The sequence below is a fragment of the Notamacropus eugenii genome, chromosome 5 (assembly GCF_028372415.1).
Source record: "Notamacropus eugenii isolate mMacEug1 chromosome 5, mMacEug1.pri_v2, whole genome shotgun sequence".
Classification (NCBI taxonomy): Eukaryota; Metazoa; Chordata; class Mammalia; order Diprotodontia; family Macropodidae; genus Notamacropus; species Notamacropus eugenii.
Window position 1 is genome coordinate 52,546,715 of NC_092876.1, and position 23,075 is coordinate 52,569,789.

The 23,075-nt window shown below is 44.5% G+C and overlaps 1 protein-coding gene across 1 annotated transcript in view; it reads right to left on the reverse strand.

The window, feature by feature from the left end:
* LRRC38 (leucine rich repeat containing 38) overlaps positions 1 to 22,849 on the reverse strand; it is a 44,247-nt gene extending 21,398 nt beyond the window's left edge. Inside the window, exon 1 of the mRNA XM_072608922.1 lies at positions 22,154 to 22,849. Within this exon, the coding sequence (XP_072465023.1) occupies positions 22,154 to 22,796 (643 nt within the window). The 5' untranslated portion in view covers positions 22,797 to 22,849. The remainder of the gene's footprint in view (positions 1 to 22,153) is intronic.
* Positions 22,850 to 23,075: the final 226 nt, after the last annotated feature.

Below are 23,075 nucleotides of genomic sequence, written 5' to 3' on the forward strand. Positions count from 1 at the left end.
CTTAGAACATAGGTCGGAATTTGTCCCTTAGGACACAAAAGGTCAGAAGGATACTGGAGGTCATCTGGTCCAGTCCGCTCATTTTACAGGTGCAGAAAATAAGGATCAGACAAGTGAAGGGACCTGTATGCTGAGGTTTACAAGGTATACTCCCCATGACAGCTCTGAGTTAGGCAGTAAAGGTATTATCATCCCATTTTATGGATGGGAAAATGGAATTTTAAGAAAGTTATATAACCTGTCCAGGGTCCCCAAGCTCACAAGAGGCAGGTCTACTGATTCCAAACCCAGGAGGCTTCCTAACAGACTGCCCCAGCTCTGACCCCATGGAGGCTGTCACCAGCTGCACTTTCTAAAGAAAGAAGAACCTGGAAATTGTTCTGACATTATGAACTTGAAGGGTTTTCCTAGCTTTAATTTTGTGTCTCTTAAGTCCAGCCCAGCTCTGACATTCTGTGTTCTAAGGGCCCTCCCAGCTCTGATATCCTGTGTTCTAAGGGCCCTCCCAGCTCTGATATCCTGTGTTCTAAGAGCCCTCCCAGCTCTGACATCTTGTGTCCTAGGACCTTTTCCAGTTCTGACTCATGGTGCTCTAAAGTCCTCTCACCTCTCTGCTTCCCTGAGTCTGGGAGCAGATGTGTACAAGGCCACAAATCACAGAGTGAACACAAATGCATCTGGAAAGCCCCATTGGTGTGGGCTCCCAGAGGGGGGCCATGGAAGGTCAGCCGTCTTGGATGACGATGGACTGGAAGTGAACTCGATGTGCACAGTATATATAGAAGCAGACTCAGCCTGCCAGCAGGGGATTCAGTCACTGGCAAGGGCCTGGCCTGAGCAGAAGGAGCCCTGGGACATGGAAGGAGGCTTGCTCTCCTCCCTTCATCTGCCTGCTCACACACCATGTCTGCTTAGGTTTAGATCATAACAAGGGGGAGATGGAGAGAAAAGACATGGGGGTAGCTGTCCTGGGCACAAGTTAGCATAGTTTGGGAGAAGGGAATAGACTGAGAGTTCAGAGACAACGATCTACATGTCTTCCATCAAGCTGTCCATCAAGCGGAGATGATGCATGATTGGTTAAGTTACTGCCTGCCTGTTCTAAAATCTAATCTACCCCTGTCCCTTCCACCTCCCTTCCCTCCCTCCTTTTCTTCCTTCCTCCCTTCCCTTTTCCTTCCTTTCCTTCCCTCCCTCCCTTCCTCCCTCTTTCAGTTCCTTCCTTCCTTCTCCCCTCATTTCCTTCTTTTCTTCCTTTTTGTGTGACTACATTTACATCCCCAGATGGAGCGCTAGTGGGTGATACATCAGATAGAACACTGACTTTGGAATCAGAGGCCCTGGGTTCAAACCCCACCTCTGACACTTGCTGTGTGACAGGTCACTTAACATCTTCAAAGCTCAATTTACACCTCTCTGAAATGAAGAAGCTGGACTAGAGACTTCTGAGGTCCCTTTAACCCCTCAGGCTATGATCCTGAGATCTGATTTGCTACCAGTATGACCTTGGGTAAGTCCCTTAGTTTCCCTCTGGGCTTCAGTTTCTCCTTTTCAGTGGAGAGGTCTGGACTTCTTGTCTTTAAAGGTCCCCATCAGCTCAAAACTTGCTTCTCTGTGTCCCAAACCAGACCCTCCATCCTATGGGGAAGAGAGGACTTGCTTTTGCTTTCAGCAGCTCCTCATCCATTTTGGTGAAGTTCATTCCAATTCAGGGCAGGGACTGGTTCCTTTCTGTCTCTGCATCTACAGAGCTTGGTGCAGCTTGGAATAAATTCACAAAAGTATCTACTGTGCTCAAAGCTAGCACTATGAAGGTGAAAAAAATGACATGGTCCCTGCTCTTGGAAGCTTACAGCTTACCAGAGGGCCACACCAGGGCTTATGACACAAGTAAGTACAAAAAAAAAGTGATTTTTGGTCTAAGCCCAAAAGGTCAGGTTATTAAAAGGACAAGAGTTTCAGGAATTACTCTTGGGCTCTGCCATTTGCTAGGGTGTGCAGGGAGGGGGAAAGGATTCGAATCCGAGCCTGAGCACGCTGGCTAAGATATAGCTCCTAGCACTTGGCCAGTGATATGATCCAGAGAAATCATGACTTCGGCCTGACTGGTGGGGACCATAGAGGTCAACTCATTTAATACCCTTATTTCATAGAACAAGAAAACTGGGACCCTAAGAGGTCTCATAGATCATAAGGCATCACAGAATCAGTCAGTGACCGCTAGAGAGATAAGAACAGGATCCCAGCCTTAGAGTGCATAGGAACCTAGCGCACTGTCTTCATTTTATAGATGAGGAAACCATGTCTCATGAAAGGGTCATGACTGGCCCAAGGTCATACAGACAGCAGTATGAATGGCAGGGCTAGAATGTGAACCTACTGTATCAACTGTGAGAATGGTGCCACTTAAGAAGACTTTACAAAGAATTCTTCTTGATGGTCTTGAAATCATACCTCATTAATCTACTTAATAGCTCTGAGACCTTGCCCAAGTTGCTAAACCCTAGCAGCCTCAGTTTTCTCATCTGTAAAATGAGGATAATAATAGGACCTACCTCCCAGGTTTTTTATGAAGATCAAAGAGACAATATATGGAAAGTGCAAACCTTAAAGTGATACATACATACTAGCCATCTTTCCTGCCCTATTGGAATATATTACTGTGTAGCTTCTGCTACCCTCATTACAGAAGGGAACTACCTGGGTACCATCACTGCTCTCTAACCTCCACTGGGCTCTCGCCACTGGAGTAGCCATCCTTTTGTTCTTTCCTCTTTGATTCTGTCCCATTCCCTACTGTGGAAATTTCAGACTCTGTTCTCTCCTCACATCCCCAACTCTGTTCCTTCCCCAGCCACCTTCAGATGGCCATAGCTCCTCCTCTACTGAGAACATGCATACTATCTCCCATGATTCCCACAACACTCCTCCTCTGAGCTCCTGAGGATCTTTACATGTCTTTTCTGTCTGCTGATAGGAGAAGAAATGTGTTCTAACAGAAAGACTGCTAGATATAAAGTCACCTGATCTATGTTTGACTTCTGGTTCTCCTCTTTCCTATCTCCATGACCTTGGGCAAGTCCCTCTAAATTCTCTGTGCCTCAGTTTCCTCATCTATAAAACAAGAAAGTTGGACTAGCTCTCTAAGATCTCTTCTGGTCTTAATTTCAGTGTTCCTCCTCTTATTCCCTTCAGTCTCAGAGGAGCCCCTCCTTCTTGCCAAATAGAACCTCTTCCCCTATGGCCTCAGTCCCATTTCCTCCCATCTCCTTCATGATCCAACTCCTTCTCTCTCAAGCATCTTTGATCTCTCCTCCTCTACTGGCTCTTGTCACTCAACCTCCAAACAGGTCCTATAACTGTCCTGAAAAAATCCTTCCTTTGTTCCTCCCTTAGCCAATATCTCCAATTAACCAATCATTAAGAATTCGCCATTATGCCAGATAATAGATACAAAGACAAAAATGAAATAGTCCTTGTCTTTGAGAAATTTCTCTTCTATTGTTAGAAAATAGAGCAGAAAGTGTTTTTACTTTTTCACATAGAAAGCACTCAATAAACACTTTTTGACTAAGCGATTGAGTCTATCAGATAGATGTGTGTGAAAAAATATGTGTAAATATCTGTACAAAATAATATAGTTAAATTAGAAAGGAGATCCATGGGAATGGGATTGAGTGCAGAGGAAGATTAGGAAAGACTCTCGCCCTAGATCTCTCCTCCTCTTCACTGCTAAAGTTGGACTGAGAGGCGTCTACACCTGCTGCTTCCTCTTTCTCATCACCCCCTCAATCCTCAAACCCTTCTAATCTGCCTTTTATCACCACATCACTCTACCAAAATGCTCTCTCCAGGAACTAATGGTTTTATTGCTAGATCCAATGATTGGTTTCTTGTCTCCATCCTCCAGAACTCGTCAGCAAACTCTTGGCAATCCATTCTTCTGGATACCCCCTCCTTCCTTGGTTTTTATGATATCATACTCTCAGGTCTAAATTTTTGGTTCTCCTGGCTGTCTGATAGATCCTTCTTAGTCTCTTTTGCTCTATCCCAATCCTTTTCTCATCCCTTAAACACAGATGTTCTCTTAGCTCTCTTCTCTGCCTTTTTGGCATTCTCCCCCTTCGTGCTCATCTCCCCCCGTGGGTTCAATGATAACTTCCGTACAAATTGTTCCCAAGTCTACAATCCAACCCCAATCTCTTCCCTGAGCTCCATTCCTTTATTTCTATATGCATGCTGAATAGCTCTACCTGGACAGTCCACCAGCACCTTGAACTCAAAATATCCCAAAATGAATTCACCTTCTTCCCCACAAAAATCTTCCCTTAACTTCTCTGTTCCAATCGATAACACCACCACCCTCTCTCTGAATTGTTCTGGTATGTAATCTGCAAATCATCCTTGACTTCTTACTTTAGCTCACCCAACCTGCATCAGCATTTGCCAAATCTTATCAATTCTGCCTTTAAACAGTTCTCACATCTGTCCCCTCTCTTCCCCTAACACTTCACTTGCACTTGATCAGAATCTCCCCCGCCTTTTTACCTGGGCCACAGAATTAGCCTTCTCTCTGTTTTTACCACTGTCAATCTGCCCTTTCTTCCAATCTATCCTTCATTCTGCCTCCCAGTTCATCTTTATAATGCACTACTCTAATAAATGTCATGCCTCTATTAAAAAAAACAATACACAACCTTCTGTGCTTCCTCATTGATTACTGACTAATGCCCTCAATGCCTTTGCTCACAAACCTAACCCTTCAGCCTCACCTCTCATTACTTCCCTTTACATTCCTCCAGCCAGATATACTACTGGCTCTAGTTCTTCTTTCTCCAGACCTTTGCTTCACTGCCTTATTTCTGAAATGGCAATGGGTCTTCGTCCCCTCTCCAAACCCATCTCCATCTGTTGAGGTCCTTCTCAGCCTTCAAGGCCCAATGCAAGTGCCACCTTTACATGAAGTCTTCCCTACCTATCCCATCTCCAGTGGAACTGATCTCTCCTTTGTTGATTTCCCAACTTTGCCCCTGGACCTCTCCTTTACACTTATTCCAATCTCCTGTGTATCATTGTCACCTGAGCACATATCTTTCCCTCTTACTAAATTGTAAGCTCACTGAAAGTGAGATATGATCAATCTACTTTTGTACCCCAAGTGCCCAGTTAAGAAGAGACATTCTTAACCCTTTTTGTGCCATAGGTCTGGCAGTCTGTGGACCTCTTCTTAGAATCTTAAAGTGAAAGGAATGCTCAATTTCAATGAGAGGTTAGTGAAAATAAAGAGGTAATTTTCCCCCCATCCAAGTTCTTAGATCCCCTGAGAACTTTATCTATAGATCAGGTCTGTGGACCCCATGTAAAGAAGCCCCCATCTAGTATATTATCTTATACACAGTAGGTGCTTGAGAAATGCCTGTTAAGTGTCTGCTGAATATATAAGAACTTAAGTATAAAGACACCTGGAATGTCCAAAAGGAAAAGTCAGGAGAGGCTTCCTAGAGAATGTGGCACAGAATGGTACTTTTTAAAACAGATGGGAATTCAACAGCCATTGGGAACAGAATAAACCAAGGCATAGAAAATGGTGGGCCTGTTAAAGGATCAGAATAAGTAGTCCAGTTTGGCAGTGCTCACAGAGCAAGATGAAATAAGGCTGGAAAAATACACAGCTGCCAGACTGTGGCAAGCCTTGAATACCAGGAAAGGAGTTTGAACTTTCTTTTCAGTCATTTTTCAGTCATGTCTGACTCTGTGACTCCATTTGGAGTTTTCTTGGCAGAGTTACTAGAGTGGTTTGCCATTTCCTTCTCTAGATCATTTTTACAGATGAGGAAACCAAGTCAAACAGGGTGAAGTGACTTGTCCAGGGTCACACAGTTAGTAAGTACCTGAGACTGGTTTTGATCTCATGAAGATGTTTTCCTGATTCCAAGCCCAGTGCTGTATCCACTGAGCCATTATTCCATTACAATTCTTTAACATTTAACTATCTGTGGGCTCTCGCATAATAAGTAGACAAAATATCTACTTTTCATAGTTGAAAAAGGTATTTGAATAAGAGTTCATCTTTTGTAGGTTTATGTTATTGTTGTTACTATTTAACAAAGTCATAATTAAGGACTTTTATACCTTGACCCAGAACCACAAACCATGCCTAAAGCAAGGACAAAGTTGAGTGGGTTGTGAAGGGCCAACATCCCATGGTAGGAAAGATAGAGTCTGAAGACATTTGTTTGAGGCTGCTGAGGTGAGGTAGCTATGTGGCTAGGGAAGAGAGGGAGAACCCTTTGGAGGATAGAAAGAGCAGGACAGAGAAGGCCCTCACCCTAACCCACCATCTGCAGAAATCCTGGTTTCAATTCCATGAATCAACAAACTGATCACTTCTAATCTCACCATTATGTTGCTAACTCAAGTCTGGATATCACCTCCCTCAGCTTCCTGTCCCACAACTGGAAAAGAAATGTCTCATGTTGGATGAATGAATACTATAGAATATCATCTTGGATTGTGGATTCTTTTTCCCTCTGGGATTAGGGGCAGGAGATTATTGGTCATTTCAACTCAACATGCATTTGTTAATCACCATGGTACTGTGCTAGATGGCAAAGATACAAAGAGAAGATGAAAATCATGAATCGAAACTGCCGAAAGACAAATGTCAGGAAAGACTTCCTAACGATGTTGCTGTTCATTTGTTCAGTCATGTTCGACTCTTCATGACCCAATGGACTATAGCACACCAGTCTTTCTATCCTCCGCTATCTCCTGAAGTCTGTCCAAGCTCATGTTCATTGTTTCCATGATGCCACCTATCCATCTTTTTCCATGACACTATGTATTTTTCTCATTGTCTTCCATCCCCTTCTCCTTTTCCTTCAATCTTTCCAAACATCAGGGTCTTTTCCAATGAGTCCCATATTCTCGTTATGTGGCCTAAGTATTTAAGCTTCATCTTCAGTATTTGACCTTCCTGAATTAATTTCTTTAAATATTGACTGACTTGACCTCACTGTTGTCCAAGAAACTCTCAAAAGTCATCTCCAGCACCACAATTTGAAAGCATCGATCCTGCAGTGCTCAGCTTTGCTTATAGTCCAACTCTCACAGTCATACGTTGATACTGGAAAAGTTATAGTTTTGACTATATGGACTTTTGCAGGCAAGGTGATGTCTCTGCTTTTTAGTATGCTGTCCAGATTTGCCATAGCTTTCTTTCCAAGAGCAAGCATCTTTTAATTTCATGGCTGTAGTCACTGTCTGCAGTGATCTTTGAGCCTAAGAATATAAAACCAGACACTACTTCCATTTCTTCTCCCTCTATTTGCCAGACCAGTAGACTGGGTGGGATGTCTCTCATTGGAGGTCTTCAAGCAAATGTTGGCTGATCACTTGTCAGTTTCTGTGTAGTGATTTTTTCTCAGGTAGGAGTTGGCCTCAATATTCAATCACCTAAGTATTTACTATGCAACAATTATATGCTAGGCATTGTGCTAAGCGTTGAGGATACAAAAAAGGCAAAAAAGACCCTCCCCAAAACAAAAAAAAAAGTAGTTTCTGCTCTTAAGAAACTCATATACTAATAAAGAAGACAATATGCAGAGAACTAAGTACACACAAGATATGTACAAGATAAATTGGGGTGAGGGAAGGCACTAAGATTAAGATAAGACTTCTTATAGAAAGAAGCCAGGAAAGTCAAGAGATGGAGAAATGGGAGAAGAGAGTTCTAGGCATGAAGGATAGCCAGAGAAAATATCTAGAGCTGAGAGATGGAGAGTCTTGTTTCAGGAATAGTGAGGAAGCTAACATCACTGGATTGTGGAGTTCATGGGGAGGAGTAAGCTGTAATAATATTGGAAAGGTAGAAAGTGCCAGGCTCTGAAGGACTTTGAAGTCAAACAGAGAATTTTACATTTTATCCTGGAGACAATAGGAGCCATTGGAGTGTATTGAATGGGGGAGAGGGGGAAAAGATGTTATATGGTCAGGACGTTTTTTCACAACAGTTGAGTGGAGGATGGACTGTAGTTGGCAGAGACTTGTGGCAGGGAGACCATCCAGCAAGCTATTGAAATAGTACAGGAATGAGGTGGTAAGAGCCCACCCCAGGGTAGTAGCAGTGTCAGAGGAGGGAATGGGACATACTAGAGATGCTATGAACAGCCAGCAGAGGGGCAGCTAGGTGGCACAGTGGATAGAGCACTGGCCCTGGAGTCAGGAGGACCTGAGTTCAAATCTTGCCTCAGATACTTGACACTTACTAGTTGTGTGACCCTGGGAAAGTCACTTGACCACAAGTGCCTCACCAAAATAATAATAATAATAATAACAGAACTTGACAACTAACTGGAATTGAGGGAGGATGAGAGAAAGGAATATCAAGGATTACATCTAGGCTGTGATCCTGACTGACTGGGAGGATAGTGGTACCCATGACAATAATAGGGATGGTCTGTTTTAGAAGGGTTGAGTTTAAGATGTCAATATCCACTAAAGGCCCTTCCAACTCTGAAATTCGGTAATTCTGTGATAATAAACTAATGGAACTTACTACCTCTAAAAGAGAGGAAATACAAGCAGACCCAATGGCAGGTCCATAACTGTTTGTATACCAAATGGTATAAGGGATATCTGTGTCATATCCCTAACTCTAAAAGGTCATTGCCATGGAGAAGGCATAATCTTCGACCTTGTCATCCCCTAACTTTGGAAAACATTCTTGGAGATATCTACAGTTGCATGGCACCAGGAATCATGCACCAAGTACAATGGTAGCCAAAGCTAGCTATATTGTTGTTGTTTAGGTATTTTTCAGTTGTGTCTGATTCTTCATGACCCCATTTAGGGTTTTCACAGCAGAGATACTGGAGTAGTTTGCCATTTCCTCTTCCAGCTCATTTGACAGATGAGCAAACTGGGGCAAATAGGATTAAGTGGCTTACCCAGGGTCACACAATTAGTAAGTGTCTGAGTCTGGGTTCAAACTCAGGAAGATGAGTATTCTAGATTCCAAGCCCAGTGCTCTATGCAACATGGTGCCACCTAGCTGCCCCAGCTATATCTTAATATCCTTTCAGGATACTGCTGTTCAAAGATAGAAGAGAAGTTCAATTTATCAATAAATGTGGAAGGCAGTGATGGTAAGGCATATGATTTCATCAATGTGGTGAACTCTTCATGTGGAAATACCCTCCTCTGATGCAGATCAGCCTCTCATCTGTCAACTTTTAGTTGAGACACTTGTCTTGGGCCACTAAGAGGTTAAATCACTTGCCTACAGTCTGCTTCAGAGGTAGAACTTGAACCCAGGTCTTCCTGATTCTGAGACTGGCCTTCTGTCCATTAAACTATGAGTCCTTTCTTCTAACTACATGTTAGTGTTTATTTTAAGAGGAAAGAATTGATCTTTAGGAGCATATGTATATAAAAACTTAAACGCTAAGTAGGCATGTTATAATGTAAACTACTAGGTGGCACCACAGTGCACAGTTCACCCAGTCTGAAGTCAGGTAGACTCAACTTCCTGAGTTCAAATCTAGCCTCAGACATTTACTAGCTGTGTGACCCTGGACAAGTCATTTCACCCTGTTTGTCCCAGTTTCCTCATTTGCAAAATGAGCTGGAGAAGGAAATGGAAAATCATTCCAGTATCTCTGCCAAGAAAACCCCAAATGGGATCATAGAGTCGGACAAGGCTGAAACCATTCAACAACAAATTATTTCACTAAAACTTAATTCCTGGTGTCACATATGACTGACTCAACATTTACCACTATCTGAAAAGAGCAATGATCCAGGGCAGTGTCAGAAGTTAGCTCATCACTTGGAATTAGGTGAAACAAATTAAGTTACAACATTTTCCTGAGTATCAGTCAAAAGGCATGGCAAAGCAACAAGCATTCATTAAGTACTTAGCATGTTCTAAGCACTTATCCTCAGCATCCAGGATACAAACGAAAAGGACAGTTCCTACCCTCAAGAAGTTTATATTCTAACTGGGGAAGAGTGGCAGGTTTGGAGTAGGAGGATCTAGTGTTCAAATTTTACTCTGCTGTGTCACCTTGGGCAAGTCACTGAATCTCTCCAGGTCTCAGTTTCTTCATCTATAAAACGAGGAGTTTAGATTAGATAATCTCTAAGATCCCTTCTAGCTCTAAATCTGTGGACGTAGGATTCCTTTTTAAGTGAAATTTTAATTTTATTTTTAGATCCTCATTCTCGCCCTTCCTCCCCCATCCTCAAACTGAGAAAGAAAAACAAAACCCCTGTTACAAACATGTAGAGTCAAGCAAAACAAATTCCCACATTGGCCAATTCCAAAAAAAAGAAAGAAAAAGAAATCTCATCTGCCCTCTGAATCTATCACCTCTCTATTATGAGGTGGTCAAAATGTTTCAACTTGAATCCTCTAGAATCATGGTTGGTCATTTCTCTGATCAGAGTGCCTAAGTCTTTCAAAGCTATTTGACTTTACTGTATTGTTGTCTGGTATAAATTGTTCTCCTGGGTCTGTTCACTTCAGCCTGCATCAATCAGTTCGTACAAGTCTTCCCAGTCTTCTCTGAAACTGTCACCTTCGCCATTTCTTATAGCACAATAGAATGCCACCAGATACATATAACTTGTATGGGCCTATCATAAACTTCTTGGACTTCTGTGTCTTCATCTGTAAAATGAGGGGATTAGACTAGACCAATGGTATCAAATTCAAATAGAAATAGATCCTTTGATTGACTTAGAAAACCACAAATTAACATTATCAATTACATACTATATTTTTATTTATTTTGTTAAACATTTCCCAATTACATTTTAATTTGTTTCAGGCAGTACTAGGGAGTTTTGAGTGGTCTGCAAGTGGACACCTCAAGGCTAAGTGACTTCTCAGGTTTCTTCCAGCTCTAAATCTCTATCCCCATAAATATGGTGCCCTCAGAAAGACCCACTCTAAACAAATGCTGGGGGACCAGATAACTACCTGTCTAGAATGTAGTATCAATCAACGTTGCTGCCTCTTTGGGACTCCATTTGCAGTTTTCTTGGCAAAGATAATGGAGTAGTTTGCCATTTTGTTCTTCAGTTCATTTTACAGATGAGGAAACTGAGGCAAATTGGGTGAAGTGACTTGCCCAGAGTCATACAGAGTCACACAGCTAGTCTCACACCTGAAGCTGGATTTGAACTCAGGTTTTCCTGGCTCCAGGTCCTGTGCTCTATCTATGGAACCAATAAATTCCCACTAATTCCAAGCATTTTACTGGGATCATAAAGACAAAAATGAACCAGTCCCTCTGCATTCTATTGGGAAAAACAATACACATATGGTGGAAAGGATACTTTTTTTGTGTATGGGTTGATCTAGATCGGGGGTCTTAAATTCTTCTGGTGCCATGGGCTTCTTGGGCAGGCTGAGGAAGTCCATGGGCTTCTCCTCAGAACAAGATTTTTAAATAATTGAAATAAATACTAAATTGAAGTTAGAAGTTGGTGAAAATAAAGGTGGAGTTTTTTTTACCAATTCAAGTTCACCAACTTCTCTGAAAAAACACTAATATCATAGGGGAGGGAGCAGGAAAGATTTCCTATAGAGGGTGGGGCAGGAGCCTTGAAGAAAGCAAGGGATAGAAAGAGGCACAAGTGGAAAAAGGACCTGGGTTCCAATCTCAACTCTAATACTACCTCCGTAACCTTGGACAAGTCACTTAACCTCCCTGGGCCTCAGTTTTCTTCTGTGGAAAATGAAGGAAGTTGAACTAAATGGCTTCTGAGGTCATTCCCAGTTCTGGAAGGATGATCCCATGAGCAGGTCTAAATGAAATGAGGAATGAGTTCATTCTAGGCATGAGGATGTGGCCCTTTTGGGTCCAGGGTCATTGGTCCTTGAATCCCTCTAGATCTGAAGTCATTGATGACCTCTATGGTTCCTTCAGAAAGGAGTAACATCTACAATTTTCCCTCCAGAGGCACAGGACAAATCTCAGGGCAGGATCCCTGAGATAATGCAGGCAAAACTATTATAAACAGACTGATGGAAGAACCAGGAAGGGAAAGGGTATACCACCTGTACCAGCTGTAATTAAGAGTTATATTAAAAATGCATTAGCTCTTAGAATACAAGCAGATGCTCAGAGAGCCACAAAGAAGGTCTAAGAGTGATTGAAAATAGCAACAGAGACCTCACCCAAACTCTGTCAAGAAGTGGAGATCCTGGAGCCAACCCTCTGACAGAAGGGAACTCCAGGAGCTCCCCATGGTGCTGCAGGCTCCTTCCTCCAGATAAATTAAAATGGACCAAAGACAGGGTCAAAGAATACACTTGACTTTGCCAATATAAATACAATCCTTGTTTCTCATACTTTCCAATCAGCCTTCTAAGAGTGTTTGGCTTTGGCAAAAGGATTTGTGGGAATGTAAGAAGAGGAGGATTACTTCAGGGGTTTCTGGGGCCTGTGCCTAAGTGAGTATGCCAACTTGGGGTCCCTTTCCCCAGAGGGAAGCAAATAGAAGTAGTCCAAGCTTCTGGATTCTCTGGCATCTGGAGCATTTGCCCTGGAGCCTTTGAAGAAAGTGAAGGACAGGAGGTCTTGTTTGACTCCCCCTGACCCTTAGCTACTGGCTGCCCCAACTCTAAAATTACCTGTTTGTATTTTATATTCATAGTTTATATATACCTATCTTTGAACATAACTGTGAGGCGCTTAGGTAAAGCTATGAACAGAATCCTGGTTTTGGAGTTAGAAAGACCTGAGTTCCAGTCCTGCCTAGATACTTGCAAGTTGTGTGACTTAGGCAAGACTTTTAATCACTCTCAGCCTCAGCTACCTCATCTATAAAATGGGAATAATAATGGCCCTATGTCTCAGGATTGTCTTTAGAATTGAATGATACAGTAGGTGCCATGTACATATTTATTATTCTTACTATAAATTGCAGAGAGGTATTGTTGCTATAAATTGAATTGTTAAAGGAAGCGCTTTGCTGAGAATTTCCTGCATTGATAAAATCACAGGTCTGATCTAAAAAGAAAATAATTAAGTGAAATAATATATGTAAGGCACTTTGCAAACCTTAAAATGTTACGTACAACTTGTTACAGTAACAAACTATGTCGTCATCATTACCACCATAATTATTACATGTTGCTTCTTCTAATAGAAAGAAAGCTTCTTGAGGATAGGAAAGTTTCATTTTTTGTCTTTGTATCCCGAAGGCCTGGCATTGTGTCTGCTACATAGCTTAATATATGCTTATAAGAGTGACTGAAGCTACAGGATCTTAAGAACTAGCGTTGGGAGGAATTTTTAGAGATTGTCTAGTCCAGTGCCTTGGTTTTATTTTGCTTATATTTTAAAACACAAAATTTTAAAGTTTTATTGATGTCTCCAAGTAAAGAAAGATCCTTTGGCTTCAGCGTTCTGGGGCAGTGGGGAAAGTTATCAAAATCCAAGCTCCCTGCATAAGGGACAAGGAATTCCTGGACAATGATGAGTCCCTGGAGGCCTTTAGGATTCAGCCTTCTAGACAGAAGAGGGGGATGTTCTGATCAATAATGAGGTTCTAGAGAATGGGAACCCAGTCTTTTAGAGAGAGAAGGGGAAGTCTCATAGGGAGGCTGATGTCTCCATTACCCACCAAGAATCAAACGACTGAGGCACAACATGGTGGAGTAAGAGGCTGAGACTTTACCCTCTGCTACCACCATGAGTTAGACAGAGTGGGTTCAACAGGAAGGGGTTTGCCTCTCTAGCAACACCAAGTTTGTTCTTCTTTCTGGGGTTAGTTCAAATCTTTGTAGTCATACTCTAAGGCTTCAGATGCATATGTATCCCTAAAGTGAATGTCAGAGGGATGTCTCTTAGTTCAAACCACATGGTAAATAATAAGTTTAGAGCTCTGTATAATATTCTTTAGGGATATATACATGTATATATATGTATATGTATATATATATATACATATATATATATACACATATATATGTATGTATATAGTGGGATTTACCAAAGAGGAGGGTTTATGTCAAATGTTTGTGAGTTTATCCAAGTCCTTTACACATTTTTGTCTCTCTGCAGAGGAGAATAAAAACTGTCCTGCACCCCATATTCAGAGCAGTATTGTAGCCAGCTCAAAATGGCTCCCAAGAGCCAATTATTACATTTTCAGTGTGAGCATTTGCACCTTAGAAATCAGTAAATGCTACGAGCTGGGTCTGATTTGTGCTTTGTTGATTTTCTAGACTTGATAAAGTGATGGAGAAAATGTTAATACTGAAGATTAAACTTGAAAGTGTGGTTTGCCAACATCTTTTCCGAGAGCTGGTATTAAACATTTACCAGTATACATGCCACTGCTGCTATGGATTGTTAGCCAAGTGCCCGTATGGAAGCCGAAAACCTGCATCAGTAGATGTAGTAGGTGCAGAAAAAACTTTTATTTTGAAATTTCCCTGAGGCAACTGGGTGGTGGGGGGGGGCAGGGAGTAGGATAAGACAAAGAGATAGGGATTGGGGGATAACCTTAAGACAGAACCTGATCCATGAAAGCACAGATTTTAGGATGATGTGTAATGGGTTACCAACAGTAATATTCCATTACATACACATGCCATATTTTGTTCAGTCATCCTTCAATCAATGCACACCCATCAGCCAATAGATCAGAGATTTAGAGCTGGAAGGGACCTTAGAGGCCAACAAATCCAACATTTCCATCTTATAGATACAGAAATCAGGGTGCAGAGAAAGTGAGTGTCTTGTCCAGGGTCACACAGTAGGTAAATATCTGTGCCAGGATCCGAACCCAAGTATTCCTGGCTTCTAGTCTACCACATTGTCTTTGTCTACTTTGCTGCTGATCCTTTGTGCGTGCTCTCTCTCTCTCTCCGTGTCTCTCTGTGTCTCTCTGTCTCTGTCTCTGTCTCTGTCTCTGTCTCTCTCTCTCTCTCTCTCTCTCTTTCACACACACACACACACACACACACACACACACAAATGCTACCATGACTATTTTGTCATATGAGATCTGCCTCCATATCTCTGCCTTTTTCTTGGGCCATTTTACTGATGAGGACATCACCTCCTGAAGAAGTTAGGCATCTTGTCTAATATCACACTGCTTATAAGTAGCTAAGCTGGGATTTGAACCCAAATTCAACACTCTTTTTATGATAGCATGTCAGTGTGACTTTGGAGTCAGAGGACCCGAGTTCTAATCCTAATTCTTCTGCATGCTTCTTCACTTCCCTTTTGGCTAAGCCCCTTGGTCTCTCTTTGCCTCAGTTTCCTCTCCTGTAAGATGAGGACTTGGACTAGATGACCTTAGAGGTCCCTTCCAGCTCTCCAGTTTTGAGCCAAGGGACTCTCCCATGGCAAAGGGTGCCACGCAGGTCTAATGTCTCCAGAAGAATAAGTTACCTCTGCCCATTCCCCCTAACCCTCCAACCAAATCACAAGGAGCTTGCTCAAGACTGTCTGTCCTGTTTCACAACTCCCCCTATTATTATGCACTGTGATCTCTCTCCTACCCTAAGACCTGCATGTTGCTTTGTTTTGATACTTGTGCTGGACCTGATGTGACCTGTGTTATTTGGTAGGTTTGCTGACATCACCAGAACACTATTCATCTCCAAAGCACCAAACCAGGATCCCTACACACAGAGGTTTCCCCTTCTGTTTAGAGGAATATGGAGAAAAATGGGAAGAAAGACCATATATCCAGTGGTAGCCACGGCCATTTTTGGAAGCCCTGATTCCAGAGGCAGCTGGAGATTCTCGTTGCTAGAAGAAGCCTCCAGCCTCTTTATTTTACAGCTGAGGAAGCTGCCACCTTGGGATGTGAATCCACTTGCCCTGACAGGCACAGTGTGAGGAGTGGCAGACATCAAGTCAGAGAGGCTTAGTTCAATGCTTTTCTACTTATTACCTGTGTGACCTTGAACAATTTATTTAACTTCCCTGGGCCTCAGTTTCCTCATCTGTAAAATGAAGGGTTGGATTAACTGGCTAAGCTCTGGATCTATGATCCCTATGACCAGACAGACTCTACATTTCCTTAAAGGTCTAAATCAATAAAACCTCTAACCTAATCCTGCCAGTCAGCATGAGAGGAAGAATTTGAATTCAAGTCCTGTGAATTCAGGTCCATACTGTTTCTACTAGACCCGGATCTGGGTATCATAAGACTTCAGAAATGTTTGTCAGTGAGGAAACTGAGGGCCAGATGAAGAGGGAGGTCTGCCCTACGAGGTCATGCAAAGAGTAAGAGACATAGTTAAGACTTGAACCTAGGCCCTCAGATCATGAATACAATATTCTTTTCAGCATATCATTTTATAGGCAAGAGCAAGGTCCAGAAAAAGGGCCATGACTTTTTTTCCACAGGTAGCAAATGTCCTTTTTAGCCCTGGTTCTAGCCTTGGTTCTGCCAATAAAACATTGAATACATTTGGACAAGTTTTGCAATACAAACACCAGGAGGATAGGGACCACATCGATGGAATTCTCTCTAAGTACAATGAGCTCAAGGAGGAATATTTTGGGGGGAAGGCAAGTGGGGTGAAGTGACTTGCCCAGGGTCACACAGCTAGTAGGTGTCTGAGGTCGGGTCTTCCCGACTCTAGAGCTGGTGCTCTATCCACTGTACCACTTAACTGTCCCAATGAGGATTTTTTTTTTTAAGTGCTGCTTGTGTATGTGTGTGTGTGTTGCATCTCAAGAGGAGGCGTTCTCTGGAGGAAGCAGTTCACAGGAAGTCAGAGCTTGTGAAAGGACATTTTTAACAAGGAGAGGGATAGGACAGAGCTGGTCATAGATACTTACGGACAGCTCCTTCCCATTGGATGTGGGGGAGGGGGAAGGGAGGACTGGATGACATTTCTCTTTTGTCTGGAGAGGCAAAGGCTGCTGGGGATCCACAGCAGCCACAGATAAGTGGTACATGTGCCCAGCAGAAGGCGGCACCCAGCTGAGCTGGCAAATAGGATGAGCTCTGGCCCCAAGGCAGAAGGGGCAGTCTGGAATGGGGCGGGGGAGGGGGGAAGTGTGTGGAACAGTCACATTCAATTATAAAGCAGTGATGGGTGGGAGAGAGAAAAGGAGACTCAGAGATGGCTCAGGGCTCCCGGCTAGAAAGGCACTTTCCACTAGGCTTAGCAAATATGATGAAATTGCTTATAGGTGCCATCTTAGCTATTAAGATAATAAGTTTTGAGCTGGAAGGGACTTCAGAGGTCACCTAGTTTCTACCACTCTCATTTCAGAGATGAAAAGACCAACAGTTGGTTAATAAAAGGATTTGTTCTGTGAAATTTGGATTCCGTCGAAGGGCTGCACTTGAGGACCTAGAAGGCCACATGTGGCCTCAAGGCCGCAGGTTCCCCACCCCTAGACCAAGTCCTGGAGAATTTAAATGTTTTATTCAAGGTCCCACAGGTATTAATAATCACCCACCAATATTTTACTTTCTTTTCAACCAGGACCAATGATTTCCTGGGTGCAAGGAACTTCTGGGAGGAAATTTCCTCCAGCAATGATGAGACTTAGTCTTAGAGAGTTGCTTGGGGCACTGAGAAAGAAATGACTCACTCAGGGTCATGCAGTATAGGTTAGAAGTGGGACTTACTGCCTCCAAGACTGGCTTTAGAATTTCTATAACACTCTACAGCCTGCACAACCTGCAATTTGCCAAAAGATTTCCAGGGGACTGTGAAAAATGTAGACTTTTCCTTTATATTTTTCACCGGCCACCCAAAATCCTTTGGTGGGTGGCAAGCGGCCTGCAGGCCACAGGTTGTGTTAACCTACTCTAAAGTTTGAAAAGCACTTTACACAAATGATTTCATTTGATCTTGTGAGGTAAATGCTATGATTATCTCATTTTATAGATGAGAAAACTGGGGCTGAGAGAGGGTTACTGTAGGGTCACAAGCTAAATATGAGGAAGGATCTGAATTCAGGTCTTCAGGGTTCTATTCATTGTACCATGAGGATCAAGCTCAGGTCCCTAGATGCCAACTCTGATATATTTTTTCACTGACTCACAAGGCTTCCCAGAATGGTATGGAATAAGGAGCAGTACTAGATAAGAGAGAGATGGGGCAAGGAAACAGTGGGGAATGTTTGTAGCCTCTTGCCTGGAGCTGCCCAAACTATGGCTAGGAGTCCTAGCTCTCATGGCCCCCATTCTCTGATCTAGCATCAGAAAGAGGGCTTAGAAGGAACCTTAGAAATCTATCACAGAGAGGATGCTAAAGCCCAAAGGAGATCTCAAAGTTAATGGCAGGGATTAGGACTGGCACTGTCAGAGGCCCCTCTACTCCCTAGGCCAGAGAAGGGGTCGATGAGGTAGACACAGGCCCCAATGTCCTGATCAAGGATCCTGCCATTCTTGAGGCCAGGAATTGGATAAAGAATTATCAGCTTTGATTTCTCCTCTTTCTCGTCTTCTTTGTTCATTCTCCTTGGCTAGGAGTGCCTTATCAGATGGGTGACTGCACAGGGAATCTTACCTGGCAGGCAGATAAACACATTCTACAAACCAATGGGAGCCATCAAGGTCATGAGGAAAGAACTGTCTATTCTCCTCTCTGGCCTCATTTTAAAAGCTAAGATGGCATCTTTCCCCCATTACTTATACTTATTTCTAGGAAGAGCACATATGCAGTCTGGATCCCCTGGGACTCCTGAAATGGTTTCCTCCCTTCCTTTCTCCACACCCATATTGGCATCCCCAGTATTGTAGAGCACCTGCTTAGTAAGCCAGGATCTTTCCCTGTGGAATGGGTCTCCATGCCAATGAACTTGAGGCTGAATGATTCAAGTGGGAATGAGAGGAGATAGGGATTGCAGAGAGAGTGTAGACCTGTTATTTACTCGTAGAGACTCTCCCAGATGAGGAAATTCCCTCTACCAGTGAAGGACAGCATATTCTGAGAAACTTCTGTTCCTATAGGGTTGCCTTGAGCCCTGAGTGGCTTACCCAGGGCCACATGGTGAGGCAGGCCCTCAGCCCTGACTTCTAGGATTCGTTTTTATCTCCTCACACTATCTCAACTATGAGAATGCAAGAAGCCTAGAACGTTAGGGACAGGGATAGCCTAGTCCAAACTGCAGAGAAGGCTATGCATGTGGACATCTGGGTCTGCCACTGACTGGCTACGTGACTTTGGCTAAGTCATAACATCTCCGGGCTTCACCCTCCACATTCCAAAATGGTTGTTGTAAAATGACCCCTAAGGTCAATAGATAATGAGAAAACTGAGGCAAACAGGGTGAAATGACTTACACAGCTAGTCAGTGTCCGAGGCCAGATTTGAACTCAGGTCTTCCTGACTCCAGGCCTGGTATTTTAACCACCATGTCTATTTTGTGTACACAAAAGAGAAGCAAGGCAAGAGAAGCTGGGGTCAAGGTGGGGCAGAATCAGAAAAAGTCTTATGTATAAGGTGACACCTGACTGAATCTCAAAGGAAACCAGGGATTCTTGGAGGTAGCAGGAGAGGGTAGGCAGAAAGGAGATGATGATAGCTTGTGGCCAGAGCTAGGAGCCTGAGTGTCATTCATGAAGAACAGTAATACAGGAAGATTGAAGAGTTTGTGAAAGGGATGAATGGGGAATAGATCTGGAAGTAAATAGTGGGGGTCAGGTTGTGAGGAGCTTCAAATGCCAAGTCTAATTTGTGGATAAATCAACATATGACCTGTGAAATACATATGGTACAACGTTTGAGAAAGGCTATGGTAGTGAGCGTGTAAGGTCAAGTCAAGGGCTTGCACAACTCCATGTCGGAGTTATTTGGCTTATGTATCCTGCTGTCCTGTAGCAACCAGAGAAGGAGAAAAGGTGATACTTAGGACTGAAAGAACAGAGAGAGAAGGACCTGAAAGCTTGGACAAGGGTCAGGATGTTACATCAGTTCTGACTTAGCTCTCTCTGACTGCTGAACCATGCTCCCTAAGCCTGCACTACAGCCTGTGTTATTATGGCTGGAAATCAGCGGGCAGCGAGGTGGCACAGTGGATAGAATTCCAGGCTTGGAGTCAGGAAGACTCATTTTCCAGAGTTCAAATCTGGCCTCAGACACTGTCTAGTTGTGCGACCTTGTTTGCCTCAGTTTTCTCATCTGCAGAATGAGCTGGAGAAGGAAATAGCAAACCACTCCAGTATCTTTGCCAAGAAAACCCCAAATGGGATCAACAAAGAGTTGGAGATGATTGAAAACAATGGAACGGCAACAACTAGAAATTACAGGATACTGTTGCATTTGTCTAGAACAGAACTTTCAATGAAAGACCCCAGTGCCATCCAATGCCATCTGTTCCCCGATCACTGTGCTGGCCCACCCCACCCCCAACCAGGGAAACCTTTTGAATTGGAATGATTATTATGAGATCTCTCCAGGCTCTGGACTCTGCAATATACTAATATATCACAGATACAATTCTGTCTGTTCAGGACAGTTAGTTTATAATGTAGTCAAGTCTTAAGGCTGCCTAAGGCTCAGAAGTTAAGCAACTTAGCCATTGTCTCTCAGTTAAGAGTCAGAGGTGGGATCCCAGATTGAGTGCTCTCTCCACTGAGCTTCACTGCCTCAGCACCTGGTTCACATCTTCACCTTATTTCCTATCACACAGCCCCTCTTACCCACTGCCCATCTTCCCCAATAGACTACACATTTCATAGGGGAAGGGGCTATCTGATTTCCTTCGTATCACCCTTGTTCGTATGGCAAGGCATTGTGATTTTATCCATATGGGAACTCTCTCGACTTCTGGAAAGCACCACTGATCTACAAGAGATGGTCTTAGAGACTTGCCTGAGGCTCAGATAGGTGAAATAACCTGTTTGTGATATCAGAGGCAGGATGTGAACCCAAGTCTTCCTGACTCCTGGACCAGCACTCTGTCCCCTCTACTATACTATCTCTCAGTAGGAGAGAAGGAAGGTGGGAAGAAAGAAAGACCATTGATTGAGTGCCTGCTGGGTGCACTGTCCTCACCAGGCAGCAGTAAGGAGGACACAAAGGGAAAAACCAGAGCGTCCTATGCTGAAGGGACTCCTGACCAGAATCCTGGCATGGATCCACATCATCATAGGATTCAGAACTGAATCTTAGGGATCATTTAGACATCCCCAGAGCTCTTAGAGCATAGAGGGGCCTTAGGGATCATTTAGGGGCAGCTAGGTGACACAGTGTCCAGCCTGGAGTCAGGAAGACTCATCTCCCCAAGTTCAAATCTGGCCTCAGACATGTAATATGTGACCCAGGACAAGTCATTCGACCTCAGTTTCCATGTCTGAAAAATAAGCTGGAGAAGGAAATGGCAAACCACTCCAGCGTCTTTGCCAAGAAAATCCCAAATGGAGTTCCAAAGAATCAGACACGATTGAACAGTAACAGGGATCATGTGATAGGTGAGGAAACTGAGGCCCAGAGAGGGGAAGGTTTTTGCCCCAGGTCACACAGCTTGAATCCTGAGACTCAAACCCGGTGCTCTTTCTCTGCCACCATGTTCCTTCCCCCAGGGGAGCTTCTTGTAACCAAACTTGCTCATCAACTGGCAGATGTTGTCTGGCTCCCTTACTAATGAAGTCTGTTTCCCTCCAATCTCAGTCAGTCCCAGCGGAATACAAGGTTAGAGGCGAAGTCACAGCAGCTACAGTGCCTGGTACATAGTAAGTAGCCATGTATGAAGATCCTACTATGTGCCAGGCATTGGCTAAGCACTGCGCATACGAGGAAAGACAAATGCTAGCCACTTTGCTCTCGGGGATTTCACTAAGGGACCCGACAACATGCTAACAACTATGCACAAATGAGCTCTGTGCAGGAGAAATGGCAAATAATATTGGAGAGGAGGCATTAAGAAAAAGGGGGAATGTAAAAAGCAGGGGTTTCAGCTGAGACTTTTAGGACACAGAGATGAGGAAGGAGAGCGTGCCAGTAAAAACACCCAGAGTCGGGAGATGGAAGGTGTCCCGTGAAGATCAGCAGGGAGACCAGGAGGTCGGGGTCACTCCATAAATGCCTTGGCTCCAGTTGAATCTGCCAGTGCAGATCTCCACAGCCCCAGCACCCCTAGTTCCCCCACACACACCGAGCTCCCTTCTCTCCCCCTTCTCCGCCCCGACCGTGCCAGGCCCCGCTCACCCTTGGGCAGCTTGGACGCATTGTCCCGGAGCCAGGAGAAGAGCTGAGCGAAGTCGCAGTCGCAGAGCCACGGGTTGCCGTCCAGGCGCAGGGTCCGCAGGGAGGGCAGGGCGGCCAGGGCGGCCACGTTGAGGCTCCGGAGATCGTTACCGTTGAGCTCCAGCACCTGGAGCGACTCCAGGCTCTCGAAAGCGGCCTCGTCCACGCCGGCCAGGCGGTTGTTGGCCAGGCTGAGCTTGAGCAGCTTCCCGGCCGAGCGAAAGGTGCCGGCGCCCAGCTCGGTCAGGTTGTTGTAGCTCAGGTCCAGGAAGATGAGCTTGGCGGAGCCGCTGAAGGCGCCCTCCTGCAGCGAGCTCAGAGAGTTGTTCCTGAAGTCCAGGTACACCAGATCCCCGTAGAAGATGAAGAAGTCAGCCGGGATGGCCTCGATGCGGTTGTCGGCCACCAGCAGCTTCCGCACGTCCAGGGGGAAGGCGCTCGGCACGCTGGGCAGCCCTCGGGCCCGGCAGTCCACAGTGTGGGAGTCCGCGCACACACAGCCCGCGGGGCACGCGTGGCTCCGAGGGGCAGACAGCAGGCAGGAGAGGAGGCAGAGGGCGGCGGCGGGCGGCAGGGACGGCGAGGAGCCCGGCGGCGGCCCCATCCTGGCGCTCCCAGAGGTGGGAGCCGGCACCAAGGTCGGGTCTGCTATCTCCAGGTTAGGAGAGGAACATCTGGCCTCCGCTGAGGGAGCGCACTGGCTCTGTGCGCGCCTCTATGTGTGCGTGCGCTTCTGTGTGTGCGTGCGCCCCTGTGTGCGCGGCGCGTGGGTTGTGTGGCTGTGTGTGAGCTTGTGTGTTTCCGTGTGTGCGTCCGTCTATGTGCCAGCACGCCCGGTGGTATCCAGAGATCACATATCCTTGAAGCTCAAATAGCCGGCGGC